This window comes from Canis lupus, chromosome 27 (assembly GCF_011100685.1).
Source record: "Canis lupus familiaris isolate Mischka breed German Shepherd chromosome 27, alternate assembly UU_Cfam_GSD_1.0, whole genome shotgun sequence".
NCBI lineage: Eukaryota > Metazoa > Chordata > Mammalia > Carnivora > Canidae > Canis > Canis lupus.
This window is the reverse complement of record NC_049248.1, coordinates 12,743,796-12,763,796: the sequence shown is the minus strand read 5'-3', so window position 1 is coordinate 12,763,796 and position 20,001 is coordinate 12,743,796. Positions and strand designations below refer to the sequence as shown.

At 41.8% G+C, this 20,001-nt stretch overlaps 1 protein-coding gene across 2 annotated transcripts; it reads left to right on the top strand.

The window, feature by feature from the left end:
• The first annotated feature begins 515 nt into the window (after positions 1 to 515).
• Positions 516 to 8,879, top strand: GPRC5D (G protein-coupled receptor class C group 5 member D). Of its 2 annotated transcripts, XM_038576138.1 has the most exons (4): positions 516 to 698; positions 1,508 to 2,445; positions 7,443 to 7,510; positions 8,613 to 8,879. In XM_038576138.1, the coding sequence occupies exons 2-4, from the start codon at positions 1,551 to 1,553 to the stop codon at positions 8,733 to 8,735; spliced, it is 1,086 nt and encodes a 361-aa protein (XP_038432066.1). In that variant the 5' UTR covers positions 516 to 698; positions 1,508 to 1,550; the 3' UTR covers positions 8,736 to 8,879. The 2 variants fall into 2 exon arrangements, with proteins under 2 accessions (XP_038432066.1, XP_038432067.1); XM_038576139.1 differs by lacking the exon at positions 7,443 to 7,510 and having other exon boundaries at positions 522 to 698.
• Positions 8,880 to 20,001: the final 11,122 nt, after the last annotated feature.

Sequence of the window (20,001 nt, the reverse complement as noted above, 5' to 3'; positions counted from 1 at the left end):
AAGGATAAAGGGAAATTACACCAAAATCTTTGGCATAACCAGAAGCTGGTCCATGTAGATGCCCACACCTGATGGACAGCCAAAGCCCGAGGAAAGACTTCTAATAGAGAGGAAGAGAGAGTAGTAGAGAAGACAAATGTCCCCTCTTACACAATTTTTCCAACCACCAGTCCTTTAAATGCACAGGAGCCTTCTTTATGGCCCAGTAAAACTCATTCCTTTGTTGAACAGATGCTCTTTTGGCTCTCACAATCAAAATCAAGCTGTGGGGAAGACTCCAGAGATGGCTCTCTAGGGAGTAGGTCAGAAGAAGAATGAAGTGTCCTCACATAACAGCCAATGTGAGGGCTTCTTGAGGCTTCCTAAACACAGTGGAGCATACGGAGAGGAAGCAGTCTTTCCTAAAGTCACCTTCAGGAACCCCCAAGGCCAAGGTGCCTCTGGTTAGCATTAGACTAAAAAATAATTATTCTCACCAAAGAAATCTCTGTAGAAAAGTTGCTGTGAAACTGGAATAGGTGTGTCTTTCTGACCTTCCGGTTCTTTTTATAGGCACTGCAGGAACTGAGTGAGGGCCTCCACTCCTTCCGCCCATTTGGGGAGAGATTAAAGAAGCTGAGATTGTCTCCTTCTTACTCATTGGCAGTTACAACCTCGCAGGCACTACAGCCTCAACTTCCAGTGTGGACACAGAGAAGGTAAGTCGGAATTCAGGGCCCATGCCCTTAGCTGTAAACCCGAATTGCTCCAGCCAGCTGGTCTGGGAATAAATGAAGAGGAATCCAGGTAGGAGTATTCAATTGCAAAGTACTTTATTCCTAATGAATATGTGGGATTTTTTCCTAGGCAACCTCAGTAAAGACATAGATTTTGGGGCTCGACTGTTGAAAAAGTTATCTGAAGGCAGGGACCATTTTGTATAATTCTTTGATGACCAAATAGTAGATATTTAGCAAGAACGTGTTGTGTTAGGTTGACTTAAATCAAAAGAAGGAACAGTCATTAGAACTATGAGGAAAAAAAAAAAAAAAAAAAGAAAAAGAAAAAAAAAAAAAAAAAAAAAGAAAAAGAAAAAAAAAAAAAGAAAAAAAAGAACTATGAGGAAAAATTACCTGCCTATCTCCTTCAGGCAGTGCAGTAGTGTTTTCAATGATCCAAAGATCCATTAATGTTGACAACCTTTGTTCTGGAGCCTGATATAGCTGGAATCTTGTCAACCATGCAAACGTGGTCACACACCCCATTTTATGAAAAAGGTTTTGTCTTAGTTTTCGAAAAGCCTTGATGCAAACTGTGACATGAAGATGGATGAAGTATCTGGAAGCTCCAAGTGAAGAGTTTTCTGCTTTTCCCAGCAAGATGCAGCTAAGAGAGTTTTAAGGGTTTGATAGTTCGGGGCAATTTCATAGTTGGGAGTGAAAGACATTATAGTGGCCAAATAGGACTACCTAACAGGCATTCTTGTGTGTAGATATAGTCAGGAGTTTGTCTCATCTTTCTCCTGCAGGGAAACAGAAATCCATTCTCGTGAGGTCCACCTACAAGTCACCATGTATGAGGACTGCATCAAGTCCACTGAGGACTATTATTTTGTCTGTGACAACGAGGGAGCATGGAGCATTGTTCTCGAGTCCCTGGCGATAATCGGCATAGTGGTTACAATCATACTACTCTTGGCATATCTCTTCCTCCTGCGAAGAGTTCAAGACTGCAGCCTGTGGAATACCCTCCCCACTCAGTTCCTCTTCCTCTTGGGTGTGCTGGGACTCTTTAGCCTTGCATTTGCCTTCATCGCTCAATTCAATCAGCAAACTGCCCCCGTACGCTACTTCCTCTTTGGGGTTCTCTTTGCTCTCTGTTTCTCATGCCTCTTGGCTCATGCCTCCAACCTGGTGAAGCTGGTCCGGGGTAGAGTCTCCTTCTCTTGGACGACAATTCTGTGCATTGCTATTGGTGTCAGCTTGTTGCAGGTAATCATTGCCATTGAGTACGTGACTCTCATGATGACCAGAGGTATGATGTTTATGCATATGACACCCTGTCAGCTCAATGTGGACTTTGTTGTACTCCTGGTCTATGTCCTCTTCCTGATGGCCCTCACATTCTTCATCTCCAAAGCCACTTTCTGTGGCCCTTGTGAGAACTGGAAACAACATGGAAGGCTCATCTTTGTCACTGTGCTCATCTCCATCATCATCTGGGTAGTGTGGATCTCCATGCTCCTGAGAGGCAACCCACAGCTCCAGCGGCAGCCCCAGTGGGATGACCCTGTCATCTGTATTGCCCTGGTCACCAACGCATGGGTCTTCCTGCTGCTGTACATCATACCTGAGCTCTGCATTCTCTACAGATCCAGCAGGCAAAACTGCCCCTTACCAGGCAATGCCTGCCCAGCCCCAGCCTACCAATGCAGCTTCAGAGTGGAGAACCAAGAACTCTCACGAGGTACTTTCCCAGGGGATTTAGGGAGCAGGGAGGCTCTCCTATGGGAGAAACAGGAGAGAAATCGAGAAACAGGATGAACCAAGAGGGAACAATAAAGAAATGGTCACAATTTTGATGGGTGACTTAAGAGTTCCAGGATGGAGATAAAGACAGCCAGAATCAATGTTAAACTTTTATGAAAAATCAGTTCTTCCAAAATACAGAGATTTATGGGGAAGAGACCAAGACAGAAATGAATCAAAGGGCCTAAATAAAGAGGGTGTGGCTCTGAGTGCTCACGCTGGGTAAAGAAAGGCACTCACTATAAAGTGAGTTAACCAGCCCCAAATTAGGCTTGGACCACGCAATTGCATGACATATGATGCTAAGTCCAGATGTTTGGGCTATCAAGTGCAAAAGTCAATCTTGGCAACAGCAATTGACATTTTTTTTAAATTTTAAGTCTTGAAGTTAATTTGCCCAAACATCATAATAAACTGATTCATAGGACTCATCACCTCATTAACGTCACAAAGCCCCATAACTTCTGGATTTCTACTTTTCAAACCATTTATTGCTTGAAAGCCTTCAAGGTTTACAAAAGGTGAAGAGCCACTGAATCACAATTCTAATAAAGGCTCAGATGTGTAATCATTAATAGAAATAAAGCAACTTGCTTAGGTAACATTTTCATAAAAATTTCTGGTCAGATTTTTATCATGATGTAAGACCAAGCCATCTGACTATACTTTGTTAATGAATAAAATATATTAACCATGACAACAAAAATGCTTGGACCCTAACAACCTGTGAAAAATAGTGACTAATTCTGGTTATCTAGAAATATGTCAAAACTCATTCATTCCTTTCTAAAACATCTGGCCTATTGTTCATAACCCGATATCAAAATTTTACATCAATTTTTGTGTCTTAATAGGCATCCGATTCCTCACAATTTATTTATAATGTGTAAAAATTATGTTATCTTATATATTGTATAGCACACATAATGTTCACCAGGCTCAAAAAAATTAATAGAAGCCTTCCCTTTAAGCATATACACTTTTTTTGAGCTGTAATCTCTGGCTAATTACACATTCAAATTAAATGCTGCTCAGATAGATGCACCCATTAATTCTTTTCAGTGCAGTTGACAGAGTCGGAAATTGAGGCTATACATCCTTCCTAGAACAGTTTCTCTTTTCCTGTTGCTGGTGCATCATCAGATCACTAAGGTTTGTGGCAGAATTGCAGAGTCAATCCCTGAAACTACTTTTCATGGTTCTCACCAGAAGTTAGGGTAAAACTTCTTGTGTTCGTGTTATGGTTGTCGTATGTTTCCAGGACACAAAAGTCAGAGGAAAAAAGAGAGAGGAATTTTTAGAGTTTTATGATACTTCAAACATACTGGGATTTGTAATGATTGATATTCTATATCCGAAGACACAAGTGTTCCAAGTGTTTTCAAGAGTGTCTTGGTGGAAGAGTTAAGGTTTGCAAAAGCACATTTCCTGGTCCTATCCTTGTTACTTGAGTATGGTTAGAAAATCCATTTCTGAGCAGGAAATAGCCTTCCAGTGACAGTCATTGTCGATGTAGTTTGGTGTTTTTAAAAAAAATAAAAAATAAATCAGTAATGTAGTAAAAAAGATACAGATTGCTCTTCAAATTGGGCAGAATAACCAGAAACTTAAACTTGGCCAACAGAATCAGAATTTAGGTCACCTGGGAAAGATACAAATATCAAAAATAAGAAGAACGATGAAAACTCAGTACAAAATACAGGATGACACCAAGCTCAGGAAAAAAATACAATGCAAGATAGATAAGAGCCAGACAAGTAGAGTGTGATAACAGGAACCTGAAAAACCCCGTGTACCATAGGTCACAAACTGGAGGGAGGAAAGCGGCTTACCACTGTCTTTGTTTTCATTGGCTCTGAAAACAGTCCTAGTGCCATGTAAGCAGACATGTGGTCAGCAAGATCCATCAGGCTCTTGTGCTTGGCATTGGTCAGTCTCCAACGAGAATACCCATTCCAGTTCTGGGATCCACCAATGAGAAGTGTGAGCAATTTGGGGAGTCTAAGGGAGAACCACAAAGATAATTAAGGGTTATAGCATCAGACCAATATGGAAACGTTAAGACAATGAGACAAGTGGTAGTTCTTAATATACCTTCCTCGTAGACTGTTCAAGTTCTTTCTCTAAACTCTATACCAAAATGTGACATTTTGAGTCCATGAGACATCCATTTGTCATGTGACTGTTCTGATTACTACTAATTCTAGTAGTAAAACTGCTGTTTTATCACCCTCAAGAGCAACAGGTTACAGAGAGAGAAGTCGCATTCTGATTACTACTGTTCTGATTACTACTGCTTGTAGCTGTGACTCCAGTCACATAATTATTTAATTTACCACAAGGTTGTGGGGCCAGTATTATCCATCTGAAAGAAGAATAAAACAAGAAAAGATCAGCAGGGAATTTCACCAGTATGGAAACCTCTCTCCAAGAGGCTGTGGCCCTGTTGCTTTATATCTCCAAATACAGACAACATGTAGAAATGAACTCAACCCAAAGCATGAAGGATTTAGATTAAATGTGAAAATAAGAGTCGGTAAACACAGAAATAGATCAGCAAAGGGGATTAAGGACTCTACTTCCCTGCGAGTCTTTCAAAAGAGGATTAGGCTTTATCTTCCTGAAGTGGCTTATGGACTTAATTCCAAGATATAAAAACATCCGGGTGGAGAATGAAAATGCATTCAAGCATGTTACTACAGGACACCAAACAAATAGGAGTAAATATACTTGGCCCTGTATTATAAATGTGTTCCTAGAGAGCTGTATATTGATTGCACTTTTAAAAACTCAGTTGCCCTTGTAACTGAGAATTTTAAATGTGATCTAATTCATGGAGATCCAAAATATAAAGTATCAGCTATGAATCTTTTTTTTTTTTAAATCAAGGGAAAGCTTCTGTTTGGATTATTGCTTACTTTATCTGTTTTACTTAGTGTATTGTTATATCAAGTTTGCTAAAATCAAGACCCATGTATATTTTAAAGTATCACACTGCTGTGGGCATTTATTTCTGTCCGTTGTCTGAAGGTGTACAGACAAAGCCAGTCTGAGTCTTTTTGAAGATATTAAGATAAAAATAATGAGTCTGTGCAGTGTAAAAAGAAGTCAATAACTATAAAATGACATGAACCAAGAGAATGTACCTGCAAACTGAAGTCCCTTTGGATTGTTTTCCCTATAGCAAGTACCAGCTTTTGCTGGACAGTCCTTTTTGACAATTCTCAGCATTTTTTTTCTTCAAGGCATTTCCCCCCTTCCTAGAAGAAACCAATTTCAATAGTCCCAAGCAGTGTAATTTCTATTTGTTCTTTTGCAGGAACAAATTGCAAAACTGCTGTTTTATCACCCTCAAGAGCAACAGGTTACAGAGAGAGAAGTCGCATGGAGTAGGGAAGAAGACAATGAGTCTGGGCAGGATTTGTTTGGTCTGAGGGCAGAGAAGGCAAGGATTTGACATTCCTAAAGATCCAGGGAGCATGAAATAATTGGGCAGCATGAGGGTAGCAGAAAGAAGGCAGGATCTGGATGTTCTGCCTTTGAGACTCACCTCTGCTTCCTTCCAACTTTGAGACCAAACCAAGCTCCTTAACCTCTAGAAGGTCAGGCTCCTTGTCTTTAAATGATGGTTATAACATCCCCGCCCCCTCCCCATATAAATGTAAGGTCTTCCTCATTCAACTCAGATTTCACACCATGAGGGGGTTGCAGGATTAATAGAGAGAAACACGCAGCCCTTTGGTAAATCCATGAACAACAACTAATGCTGGAGAATGCTGGAGATTGCTGGAGAATGAGGCTTCTCTCATTTATGATTGGTCTGATGAGCATGTTAGATGAATGTTGGTCAACAAAATGCTAAGTGTGAAGGAGTCTCATATTGCCTCAAGGCACAAAGTTAAACCAAGAATTCAGTTCACTCTGCTTCCAGGGAAAGAAGAGCATTTCATATTTCTTAAGATTCAACCCTCTAAAAAATACCATTTGGAGAGGATGTCAGAGCATCAGTTATGACCACACCACCAGCACCACCATGGATAAAAATACACAAAGTACAGCATTATAGTGTTTTCTACATATCATGCCCTGTTCCAAGAGCCTTATACATATTGATTGGCTCAATCTTCAAGATAACCCTATGAAGTAGATTTACTATCATGATCACTGTTATCCCTCTTTTATTCCCATCAAGAAAGAAGGGCAACCAAAGGTTAAACAATGTGGCCCTAGGTCACACGGCTAGTAAGTGAGAGAACCACTATGCATAAACACTTAGGACATGGCTACATCTGTGACCATCAAACAACAAATATGTATATGCAGGCGAGGGCCTGGCCTTAAAGCAGACATGGCTCCTGTCTTCATAGAGCCTACAGTCTTGTCGAGAAGCCTGACCTTAAACCAATAACTGTGCATGTGATTATTATTATGATTATTATTCAGTGATGGGATAAAATTGTCTCTAGGGATCTTTTTTATTAGGTCTGCTTTTTTAAAGCCGAACCAAAGTTTATGGAGTATCAAGCCTGAAGGAGCTTTGATCTAGGTAAGGCCTTTTATTTTAGTGTTGAGGACAGTGAGGTATGCAAGGTCACACAGGTAACACTGCAGGGCCAAAGACCTTGACCCACTGTGAGCAGCGCCCTTCCTCTAGAAGGTGATGACCAGTGTTCAGCCTCTTCAATCACTAACCACAGATGTGGCTCTCCTGAACACACAGATGCCATCCAAAGCCAACCTTCCTCATAAGCTTTAAAAACACTCTTTCTTAAAATCATAGATTTAAAAAAAAAAAAAAACAGCCTCAAGTGAGAATTCCTTTTTAAAGGGTCAAGAGCCTCTTTGCAAGCCCTTGGGTCTTCTCATGGTCCTCATGTGCTGTTTCCAGGTGAATCTCTAACACTAACCCAAGCCCTTCCCTCCTTTGGCTTTCAGCCCGAGACAGTGATGGAGCTGAGGAGGATGTAGCATTAACTTCATATGGTACCCCCATTCAGCTGCAGGTAAATGTGCTCATCTACCATCACCAAAGAGGGGCATAGCAAATACTCCTTCCTTAAGAAAGCTGTCAGGCTTCATTTCTGGTGTCTTTACTGACCTGAGAAAGGAGAGGTAGGGCAGGCTCATCTCCACAAGCATGTGGAACTTAAGCCATCCAGATATAATCCATATTGGAGGAGTGCAATAAAGGCAAGTCATGCCTTTGCCCCTGCCCAAGGCCCTCCCACACCATCAACAATGTACTCTGATACAAGTGAATGTCGCTGGAAAGAAAAAGGCAGCTCGAAAGGTTTGTGAGAGCGTGAAGAGGAACAAGCTTACTGCTTTTTGCCCTCGGGACAACAGGGAATTGTAAATATGTATGAGGTCAGATCTGTTTTTAGTATTTATCAGTTGTCTAAATGAATCCCCTGAGCCCCACCAGCTGCCTCTCTGAGTCACTGTCTAGCTCCTGCAGCCCAAGCTGCCCCAAGAACTGGGCTAGGTCTGTCACCCTCATCACCAGATGGGTATAACCAATTTTAATCCTTTCAGGCAAAAGCAGAAGCACTAGTAAGTAGAATTGGAGGTAACTTGTGTTTGTGTCATGATAGCTTGAGGGCATACAAATACAGGCAGCCAGAAATACCAAACTGGGACGTAATTCTTATATCCTTATCTCCATAACTAAAATCTGAGGGTGAAAGTCATGCTTAGGCTGTTTGTTCGATGAACCATGTGAGGCAACTCTAGCTAATCCTTCTGGTCTGTTACCTGAGACTTAGCCTTTTCCTGGAATGGCACACAGACCAAAACAGAGATGCATCATTTGCTGTAATTAACCCTCTGGAGGGCACTAACATGATGAGAAAATATTATCTTTTCTAGAATTTCTTAGATTACTTCAATTTCCAGTGATCAGCTAGTCATGAATCTTGCATAAAGATTCTTGTTACTGATTAAGAGGGAAGGTGGTATAAAAAAAATTCTGATATGCATAGCCTCAATATTTTTTTCCTTTTATTAACAAAGGATTAAGTGATGCTGAAGTGATATTTTAAACATAGCTGTGGAGAGTTATTGTGTTCGCTCAGCAAATTGACAATGGCATATCTTCTTTTCCAGACTGTTGATCCCACACAAGAGTGTTTCATCCCATTGGCCAAACCAAGCCCCCAGCAAGACACAGAAGAAGAAAGTCCACAGGAAACATGCATAGTGAAGACCCAGAAGACCATCCTAATGTAGCCCTGATGGGCTACTGGGGAGCTCAGAGTCATGCTGCCAACAAAGTATGGGCTCATCCTTCCTCCCCTGCTTCCTAGCCCTTTCCATCCATCTGGGCCCTTCATCAGAAGACTACCCTCTCAACCATAATTACAATCTTGCTGGCCACCCTACCTTGACTATGTGTCTCTTTTTTCCTTCACGCAACTGAAAGACTCCTTTCCTTAGCAATGTAAGAACAAATTGGCACCTCTTACTAATGTTGCTGAAAGACCTTGGTCTGAAAAAATTAGGGTCATGTTAATGTGACAAAATATAGAGAGCACTAGCCATGTACTACTGGATTACTCCTCTAGTCATTTTTTATAAAGGGCCCCTAAATATGATTGACCCAGAATTTATGATAAAAGTTATAGCCCTGGGATCCTCATGACTAAGCATTTTAAATAACACAGACATTTCATAGCTTGCAACTGGTAGGCTTTTTTCCAAGGTTCTAGCACCCAGCAACAGTGAGTATGGCGGCAGATGTGGCTGAGGTCAATAACCTGCTTTGACAAACCAGTAACAGCAAAGAAAGAGCCACCCTACTTGATGCTCATAAATGATTTTAGGTGCTACATATAAACAGCTGAGTCTGCCTGTCTTGATGTTTCCAATGAACTGATGCCTCTGCACTAATTACTTTGCCTTCAATCTTCCTGCAGCCCCACATCCTTCCCAATGGATCCATCTGTTCTTATTACCCATATATTGTATATAACAGGACCAAAGTTAGATGTGTGCCACCAGAGGGCTTCTTAGGGTCTAATTCAACCCCCTCACCTTACAGATAAGAAAACAGAACCTAGAGAAATGGAAAGACTTCCCCAAAGTCACACACAGTAGTTAGTGGTAGGCCAAGTCTTCCAACTCACAAGCCACTCCTCTTCCCATTCGACAAGGCATGCCTATATTTCTGTGTTAACAAGTACAATGTGGACCCCCTGACAATCAAATGTGATAGTTCAGACCAAAGCAATTTGAAAAATAGCTAAGACTCCATATATGAAAAAAAAAACCTTTTTAATGAGCAACATACAGCATGAATTGTTCAATATCACCAAGTATTTCCTCGCACCTGCAAGGTACCAGGAGCTGTTCTTAGATTGGGCCCTAAGCAGATAAAGCAGACAGTGCTGCTTTGGTGGAGCTTATGTTTTCTCTGGGGAAGATAGCACAATGTAGAGGATTTCAGGGACACAGTTGCCTCCTTTTACAGATGAGGAAAGGGATTTGGCTAGAATAATATGATTTGTTAGATGGCAGAATTGACTAGAATCCGGATCCTCAACTACTGTTCAAGTGCTTGCTCACTCCCTACACAATGTTCCAACATTTCATATATTTTCCTGCTACACTCAGGTAGCTACTCCTTTTTAAAATCTGTGCCCTGAGCAGTGTTCTCAGAAAAAACCAGTATACAGGTAAGTGACCAAAGAGTTTGACCTTCTGCCCTTATTGGTAATACAAAATTGAGGGAAAATGTTAACATTAAGACTCTGACCCGTTAGAGGGCATACTATTTAGTGAACCACATAAAGAACCCAACTTGAGAGGGAAAACAAGCCATGGAATCTTACCCATGATCTGGAAGAAAATCATCATCAGGGCAGCCTGGGTGGCTCAGCGGTTTAGTGCCGCCTTCAGCCCAGGGTGTGATCCTGGAGACCCAGGATCGAGTCCCACGTCGGGCTCCCTGCATGAAGCCTGCTTCTCCCTCTGCCTGTGTTTATGCTTCTCTGTGTGTGTGTGTGTGTGTGTGTGTGTGTGTCTCATGAATAAAAAAAATAAATAAAATCTTTTTTTAAAAGTTTAAAAACAAAAAAAAGAAAGAAAATCATCATCACTGATCCTCCTAATTTTTATCCCAAAAGTGTCAACAGGGACACCTTCAACATAATCCTGTTGTGTTATGTTGTGTTGCAGACAGGAAAGGTTTCTGTTGAGTTGGCAGACACATTTTAATAAACCAATTAAAACCATAGATGGTCCAGCTTATCATCACTGCTCCTGACTGGGAGGTCTCTGGAAGTGGCCCTCTTAATTTACAATCAGCCTGTAAACTGACTGCCCATGGGTCCTGTACCCACCCTTGGTCCATTCAGCTTCACCTGGCTTGGTCATGTGGTACAGACGTGGTCACATGTTATAGGAGGGTTTATAAGGAGTTTTTGGCGGGAGAGTTGGTAAGGAGATATGGGGTGAAGTTTCCTTATTTGGTGGTGTTTTCAGGTTTCAGTCTTCTTCCAGGTCTTGTTTTTTCCAGTTGGCTAGGGCAACAGTCACAGGTTTTGTAAGCCTGCTAAGTGTCCGGTTTATTACTTGACTTGCAAGGAGAAGGGGGTGGGTAGATGTACTGAATGTTGGCCTTCCATCAGCCATTTTAGAGGTTTCCCTCAGGCTCCCCAGTCCCGTCGGCCCAACAGTTTGAAGATTCAAACTCATTTACTTTTATGTCCTGGGTTGTATAATTGGAAAGGTGCTTATTCTCTTAAGTATTTTAGATAGTCCTCTTCTGACTTTATTTATTTATCCAAAAAGAAGGGTATCAGTAAAAACCTTTATTATAAAAATATCTCCCCAGTGTTACGTGGCTGGTTAGCTCAGTTAGTGCATGATGCTAATACAATACCTATAGAGTTAATATATCCTTCATCTTATTTTTTTCCTGATCTAAAGACCATCAAAGATTTGTTTCCCTGCACATTAAATTTCATGCTCTCCCCGTAAGCTTAAAAGGTCTTCCAGTTAACATGTTTTATTTCAAGCTATAGTCTGGTCAGGCTAAAATTTTCTTACTCTACCATTATTAAGAGAGAATCTCTTCTTTTAAACAAATGATCTCTTTTCCTAGGATTATATCTACTTCAGATTGGCCAGATTCATGCCTTGTTATCCTTTTTTTTCCTCATTCCACAATCAGTTCCAAATCTACCTTTCCCAGAAACTTAGCTCTAATGACATAAGGACCCACGGTGGTCACACATCAAGCCCTTAAGTTATAGCAGAACGAGGTTCTCTTTTTTTCTTTCAAGCTCAGTTGGTTAAAGAAGATACTTCTATAGTCTCTTCCTCAGATTAAGCCTAATCATCTATTTTAAAAGCCCACAATTAATGAGCAATAAACTAGAAAATCTATTTCTCCTTCCTTTGGTACTTTAAAAGCCTCTGTACTTTCACTGAAGAAAGTGCTTCTCAATTAACATTCAATGGGAACAATCACAAAGACCTTTACTTCTGAGAAGACATGGTTGACATCTCTGTAAAGGCTTCTACGTGGAGTACTTGGAAACGTCTTCATAGCTCAGGTCAGTTCTAAGCTGTTGGTCTCCTGTGAGAGATCATATTTGCTGCTCCACAGATAGATGAGTTAGAATTAAGTTTACATTTTAACATGAATCAGAATTTATTTATTCAAAGGACTTCAAAGTGGAAGACTCGGGAAGCACAAGGATGCATCCTTTGCTGACAATATTAGAATGCCTTACCTGGAAAGTCTCGAGGAAATCAGTGGGATTGGATTATGGTGATGTTTGAACTGTCAGATCTGAGAGGTGAGGTGAATGATGAATTTCCAATATTGATGTCATGCATCACTCAAAGAATGACTTCATTTGTGTGTAGAAGAACCTTGTGTAGAGGTAATCTGCAATTCATTTTTGAATTCATTAATATCGATCTCAGTGGCATTATTCCCAGGGCAATTTCTATCTGGAAAAACTGAGGGTTTTGATTTTTTATTTGAATTTACAGCTGATTCACATTTTAAAAAATGTTTGCTATCTTTGTTATTATGAGGGGTTTGCTTTAAAAGCAAATAAAAATTCGGGGGAAAAAAACAAAGAAATGTTCATAGCAGGATAAGATCTTAGAACAGATGGATCTTTGGGATGACTAGTCCTTTATACTAATGGTAATTTAATTTTAAACAGCACTTCACATGTTAGCACTTTACAATTTACAAATGGTTTTCACATCCACTATCATTGATTTTTTGGATGAATTAGGTAATTTATTTCAATTGTGTGTGTATATATACACACAATTCAATTGTGTATGTATAGAGCACAAATGCACATATATATTTATATGCTTATATGTATTTAGTGTTTATATATACTCATGCAATAGTTATGTATTTAATTTTTATATATTTATTCAGTATTTTATATCATATATAAAGATATATGTATGTATATGTGTATATATATATATCTTTCTAAGATACTAAGAGTGTCATCTAAAACTGCATTTGGGCCATGGCCACTCTGCTGTTTTTTAACAGTAAAATCTGAACTACATCTGTAAAATGAAATAGACACATACCCCACAAGAATCTTTATTTATGGGCAGAGATGTCACTGAAAGATTTCCAAAAAAGACTACGCTTTTGGTTTTTAGCTTCAGTTGTTATCACGCCATGTCCTGCTATTGATAACTTTCCTTTCTAAACACCAAAACAATGTTAACTCTGATGGCCATAAGTGCTCTTTGCCAAATGTTTTCAAACCCTCCCATCTCCAGGCACATGGCAGGATTGCACTTTTGAGGCTGGGCGGAACCATGACACTAAATCTGGCTGATACATTGGACCAGAAACAATGTCACTTCCAAGGTCAATGCCAGGCAGAAGCAATAAATTGTCAGTCCAAGACCCTCAGGAATTTGATTTCTTTCTATGATGGTGGCATGCAGTATCTCAAACAGTGGCTGCTCCATCCATCTGGATTCCATGATGAAGATGTAGTATAAGCAAGAAATAAAACTCTGTTATTAAATAAGCTACAGTCAGAATTGTTACCTCAGCCCATTCTGATTGGATTAGCCAGGAACCAGTTGTTGGTGTCCTGAAGGAGAAGAAGAAGAAGAAGGAGGAGGAGGAGGAGGAGGAGGAGGAGGAGGAGGAGGAGGAGAAGGTAGTTGTCTGAATATTTTCCTTTACCACTGATATTTCTAGTGCTCTTCAAAGACATCCTTAGATTAAAGAAGAACCATCCTGTTCTTGACTGTTATATATGCCCAACTGATCTGCCAGCCATGGGGCTCCATGCTTGTTCACATAATTACAATCACTGAGATAGCTGTCATCATAAAAGAATACAGAGTGTGAGGTGGAAACTTAGAACACAGAGCCACTCTGGCTGAGTGACCGAGGGCAAGGAAGACTTCACAGTGGAGTACAAAAGCTTGGGCTCAGTCTTAAATTGGTAGGCAGGAATTCCTGGGACAGATGATATAGGGAATGATACTCAGAGCAGCCACCAGCAGGGAGTCTTTGGGCAAACTAGAAAAATGTGCCTCCTGTGGGTGGATGAATTAGAAAATGTGCCCCCACCTTCCCCCAAGCCCAGGGATGCAGCCTCATGCCAGGACACAGGACTTGGTAAGTGGAGCAAGGCTAGATTCCAACTCTACTCACCATCTCAGCCAAGTGTTTCTGCGCAGTACAAAAAACAAAAACAACAGAAACAAAAAACTGCTCAGCTGACTGCAATGACCCATATCCATGGGGCAGAAAAAGTGCCTATGGAAAAGCTTATCTGCAAGCAAAATCAAGATATGTCCAGAGAATCACAAGGCATCTATTATGGCTAGAGCACAAATGCACAACAGGGTGCAGCAATAGGAGATGAGGCTGCAGAGCTGGGCTTGGTGAGCTCACACGGAGCTTATATCCCAAAGGCAGGAATCAAGCCCTGGGTGTGAGAAGCCCATGCTGTGTTGAGTCGTGCTGGGATCTCAGGCAAAAGGCAAAATGAGTGCTCCTTGTTTGCACTTATCCAAATATCTCCCACATTTTGAACCAAATGGAAACTCTCCATTGAAAAAAATCTAAACCCATTGCCCAATCTGTTTACAAGCCTTTGTTGATCCTCATAAACCCTCGGGAGGGACATGACAGCCACACAGGCCTGGGAACCGCAGCCTGAAACAATTGCTCCTGTTGTGAAATAATGCGGGTTGGAAAACAAACAAACCACAACAGCCTGTTTTTATAAAATGTTGATGTGTTGTTTATCATAGACTTTTGGGCATTAATTTTGATTTTTTCAACATATTATTCAATCTTGATTACTGGGGGCTTGATTCTCCCTTGAATTTTGTGCCCAAGGTAAATGCTATTCTCTTTCCCCTAGCCCCAGCCCTGCTGATCAGATTTGCCTCGTGTGGAAGGGTGTGACCAGGAACAGAGAGGGAACCCTGGCTGCACATTAGAATCACCTGGGAAATTTTAAAAGCTTTCCATGGCTTGACCTCACCACAGACCAATTATACCAGAACTTCTGGGAGTGGAGCCCAGGCATGGGTATGTTTTAAAATCTTCCCACATGATTCTGTTTTGCAGCCAGGGTTGCAAACCACTGCCTTAAACAGATATGTGGGATTAGATGTAAGGAATCAGGAAGAGGGAGAAGTCAGGATCCTGGCCTGGGTAACTGGGTAGATGATGATTCTATTTGGTAGAAGAGGTAACTCAGAAGAAGAAGGGTTCCGGAGAAGAACAGATCTGGGGGTGGAGAGGAAAGCAAATGACTCTAGTCTTGCACCAGCTGAGTTTGAAGTGGAAATGCACCGATGAGCATTAGGCTGTGGACTTCCAGTAGAGACAGAAACCCAGGAAGGAGCTTAGAGGCTAAGGTGGAAGTTGGGGGGGGAGGGATGTGATTGTACCGGGAACATAAGGAGGGCGCCCCAGGTGGAGATCTAGTGCTGGAAAAGGCCATTCCATCCCTAAAGGGCTCTCTCCTGACATTCAGTTCCACCTTTACCTAGTGGCATATCCACCAAGATCCCGCCAGAGAGAGGACCTGAGTACTGTTCGCAGAACCACAACCATAGCACTGAGGGAACATACTAAGAGTCTTTCTCTGGCTCAGAATTCAAAGATTCAGGGCAGCCCAGGTGGCTCAGCAGTTCAGCGCCGCCTTCAGCCCAGGGCGTGATCCTGGAGACCCAGGATGGAGTCCCACCTTGGGCTCCCTGCATGGAGCCTGCTTCTCCCTCTGCCTGTGTCTCTGCCTCTCTCTCTCTGTGTGTCTCTCACAAACAAATAAATTAAAAAAAAAAAAAAAGAAAGAATTCAAAGATTCAGGAGGCAGTGATTAGAGCTTGCCTGGAAAAATTGGTGGATCCACCAAAGAAAACACATGGCTAACTATCCAATGCCTTTCCTCAAGCCTGCTGAATCAGAAGAAACAGCTAGAACACTTGTTCCAAATATAAACTTTCATTCTCAGACCCAGAGCTACTAAATCAGAACCTCCAGGAGAAGCCCCCAAGACTCCGCATTTTAACAAGTTCCCATGTGACTCTAAAGATAGTGTGAGTTTGGGAAGCACTGCTCAGTTGACAAGAAAAGTCTCCCTCTTTGCTCTGGTTTGTAGCAAAGACTGTCCAGGCTTTTCTAGCTTGGCCCAGGAAGGCAGAAAGTGATTGGCTTTATGTGACATAATCAATGGAAAAATTTTATGAGTCAATTCCGTCACTGGAAACATTTGGTTTCCAATTTACATCTTCTTTCTTCCCCTTGTCCAGCGTAATATTCAGCGCAGGACACACTCAGTTCTCCTGAGAGAAAACATTGCCAAAAGCAGCTTACCACCTTGAAATTTAGGAAGATAAATCCCTCCCGAGCCTATTTGCTGGCATGCTCATCTATTTCCAGTTAGGTTTATACAGACTAAAAGGTTCTTGTTCCATTTGGTTCGAGTCAGTTCAGAAAAGTAATGCACTTGAAAGAAAAAAAAAAAAAAGATTGCAATTGATCTTGGGGGAGGGGGGATCAATCTAAAATGCTTCTCTGATTTTTGCTTTGAGGGATGCTTTTCTCTTTTATATTTGAAGTTTGTTCTTGTGTGGTTCTCCTAGGAAACAGCACTTTCCCAAGCTTGACAAAGAAAAGCCTCAGGGAAATAAAACTTGGATGTGATGAAATGTGCTTAACCCAACAACAAAAGAAGTTTCTTTCTTTCCTACAAGCCTCAGGCTTGTAAGTAGCTTTTATCACATTGAATTTAAGTGTTTGTATATGAAAAAGAAAAAAGAAAAGAAAACTCTCATGGTTGATCAGCTGAAATTCATCAAAATTATTTCAGGAGAAATGGCATTGGAGACCCCAGAACAGACAAAAGGGAATCTGAGAGTGGTGTTCTCTGAATGAGGTACCATAATCCCAATTAGCCTGTGACAAACATACAAAAAAAAATCCCTCTCTCCCCAGAATTATATTCATTCATGCAACAAATGCTCCTACATGCGCAGACACTATGCTGGGCCCTGGGAATACAAAGCAAGTTCCTGCCTTCCTGAGACCTACAGAAGAAAAAAGAGAAGAAACAAGTAAGACAAATAAATACAATTTTAAAATTATAAGCACTCTGAAGACAACAGGTTGGTCCTCTGAAGACCAGCTACTGTGAGAGACCAGCATTACCTTGACTGGTGGAGGCCTCGCAAAGGCAGCCATATTGGACTGAGGTGTAAAAGCCATGAAGAAGAGCTTGGAGAGGTTTGGGAGGAGCTGGGGCAAGACCCAAGTGGGAGGCATGTAGGGGTTGGCCCCTCAAGGAGAGGCCTTATGGAAAAACTTGTCTCTGAAGGGGATGATTGAAACTATCAAGAAATCTAACTTGCAGGATCAGACCCAAGAAGGACTGGCAAACCAGACAGGAGAGAGGCACCCTGAATATGCTCAATCTCATCTAATCTTGGAAGCTAAGCAGGGTCGGGCCTGGTTAGTACTTGGATGGGAGAGAGGCAGTGAGTCTATTACAAGATGGAGAATTGTTGATTCCCTAGACCCGGGGGCAGCCAGGCATGGTTTGAGGTGACCAGAGCTCCAGACTGGCCACATCTGTCAGTGAGGAGCAGCATCCATCTACCCTAGTGCACCTTAAAATATTCATGTTCTTCTAAGTGCCCCAGTAAGTGAAAATAAGAGGCCCTGCTTTAGGGTTTAGGCCCAACCAAACAGGCTCGTGGGAAGCTACCTGGGATTAACCTCAACCGGGTAAATATGTTATCTCTTCAAATTTCTTCACTATGTATAGGAAGGCCTTTCAGACTGGAATGCATTTCTAGCAGAAGAGACAGGTTGAGAAGAGCAAGGGTCTGGGAAGCCCCAAAAAGTGAGATAGTGCTGTTTGATTGTGACACAACCCTAAGAGTACATGAGAAAGGTCATAGAAAGCAAGGGCCCCAGGTAAGGGACAGCTGGTAGCATGCATCCCTTCTTGCTTCACCATCTACAACCTTCTGTTTTAACTGATTTAATTGGAAAATGTTTTTTATTGGCACAATAATATGTATGCATACATAGAATGAATAGGATTAAGGATAAAGGTTTCATCTCACTGCGGAAAGGACTCTGTATCTGACAGTTACATCTAAGCTGCGTATACATGTGTAGATGTGCTGTGTGTACAGGTGAATGCACAAGTGCGTATGCCAGTGGACACTGCACACACGTAGTAGGGATCTCAGTAGGGACACTGCACACACGTCGTAGGGAAAGATGTTTGGAGAGCCTAAAAACTTCTCCACTTATCCTTTATGCAAAATTGATAAAGAACTATTTTTCTTCCTATTCTCATTTCCTGTTAAAATAAAATGCAACACACACACACACACCAGCCACCTGGGCAAAGTATTCAGGTTCACAGCCTCCAGATGTGTCAGGAAAAGGAGGGGACAGAGGACCCAGCCAATGCCTTTGAAGGGGGTGGTGGGAAGAGTTTTGGTCCATGTCATCAAAAGAACCACCTGCACACACCAGGGTCTGTCCCTTTTGGACGCTGCTTCGCCTCACATTATCCCCCTCTTTCATCATCCGGAGCCTTCTGGAACTTAGAGGCAAAAATAGCCTCTCTTACTAAGAGGTTCTGGGATGAGGTTGCCCAATTGCACAGATAGCTCGTGACACTCTGGGAAGTGTAACTTCATGTTTTCCTGAATTTCTGATTCTTAAGGCCTTAACTTTCATTTCACCTGCGATACTTGTTTCTTCGTTATTTGGCCAGGTGCCTGATTTTCTAACCCTCCCTCCTACCTATCAGCTTTCTTCCCCTCCCCCCTAACCGATCCCTATGCTTTCTTTCCAGCTCAGCCTTGTGTTCCTCCCTCTCTCTCTGCTACATAAATACAGTCAGATGCTCCCTGTAACCTGCTCCCCGGTTCCCAAGTGTTCACAGAGTTCATGGGCTTATGACTCAGATAACTAACCACACGCTACGCAAGCATCACCCACAAACCTTTTTGATTTTTTTTAAAACCTTTTTGATTTTGCTCAGCAACACAAACCATGAGTTTCTTTCTTATGCAATGAATCACCCTCAAAGAGCAACATGGACCTGTTTTGTTGTTGGTGGTGGGTTTTTTTGTACTTAAAAAATGGTAGCTTTTTTTTTTTTTAATTTATTTATGATAGTCACAGAGAGAGAGAGAGAGAGAGAGAGAGGCAGAGACACAGGCAGAGGGAGAAGCAGGCTCCATGCATCGGGAGCCCGACGTGGGATTCGATCCCGGGTCTCCAGGATCGCGCCCTGGGCCAAAGGCAGGCGCCAAACCGCTGTGCCACCCAGGGATCCCAAAAAATGGTAGCTTTTGTGCAAAGAACTCAATCGGGCAATGTATGAGGCATTGACCACATGTATCTCAGGCATGAGGGGGCACACTGTCTTCCATTAAGTTCAAGTATCTTTGCAAAGGATTCTACAGTGATCATCACAGCACAATAAAGTGTTATTAACTATAGCATACAAGGTTTTCACATGGCGTCTTCCAGCCCCAAGCAAGGCTATGAGGAATTGTTTTGTAAAATAAAACTGCCAGCCAGGGGACGGACTATGATAACCCAAAATAACACACAAATAGGTAAGGGTGTGTCCAAATAATGAAAAGCATTTTCATTTTCACCTGAGGGCTAAGGGAGTGTTGGGGTTGCATATGTGGGAGATGAAAACTGTATAGTAAACCTGATAACCCCTCCATGGTTCTTAGAATCCAATCCCGGGAACGACACCACAGCAAGTAAAAGTCCAGAACCTCATAATTTCCAAGACTCCTTGGAGCTTATCCATCCCGGCCTGCTCCTACACAGGGTTCCCCACATCGCCCTCAGCAGAGCATCACTCAGCTTGTACACCACTCACAGGAGATAACCCACCACTTTGTGGGAAGGTCTTCTGGGATCTGCCCCTGCTGAAGTTTCTAACCACTGAGCAACCTCTTTTATGCTGTTATCATT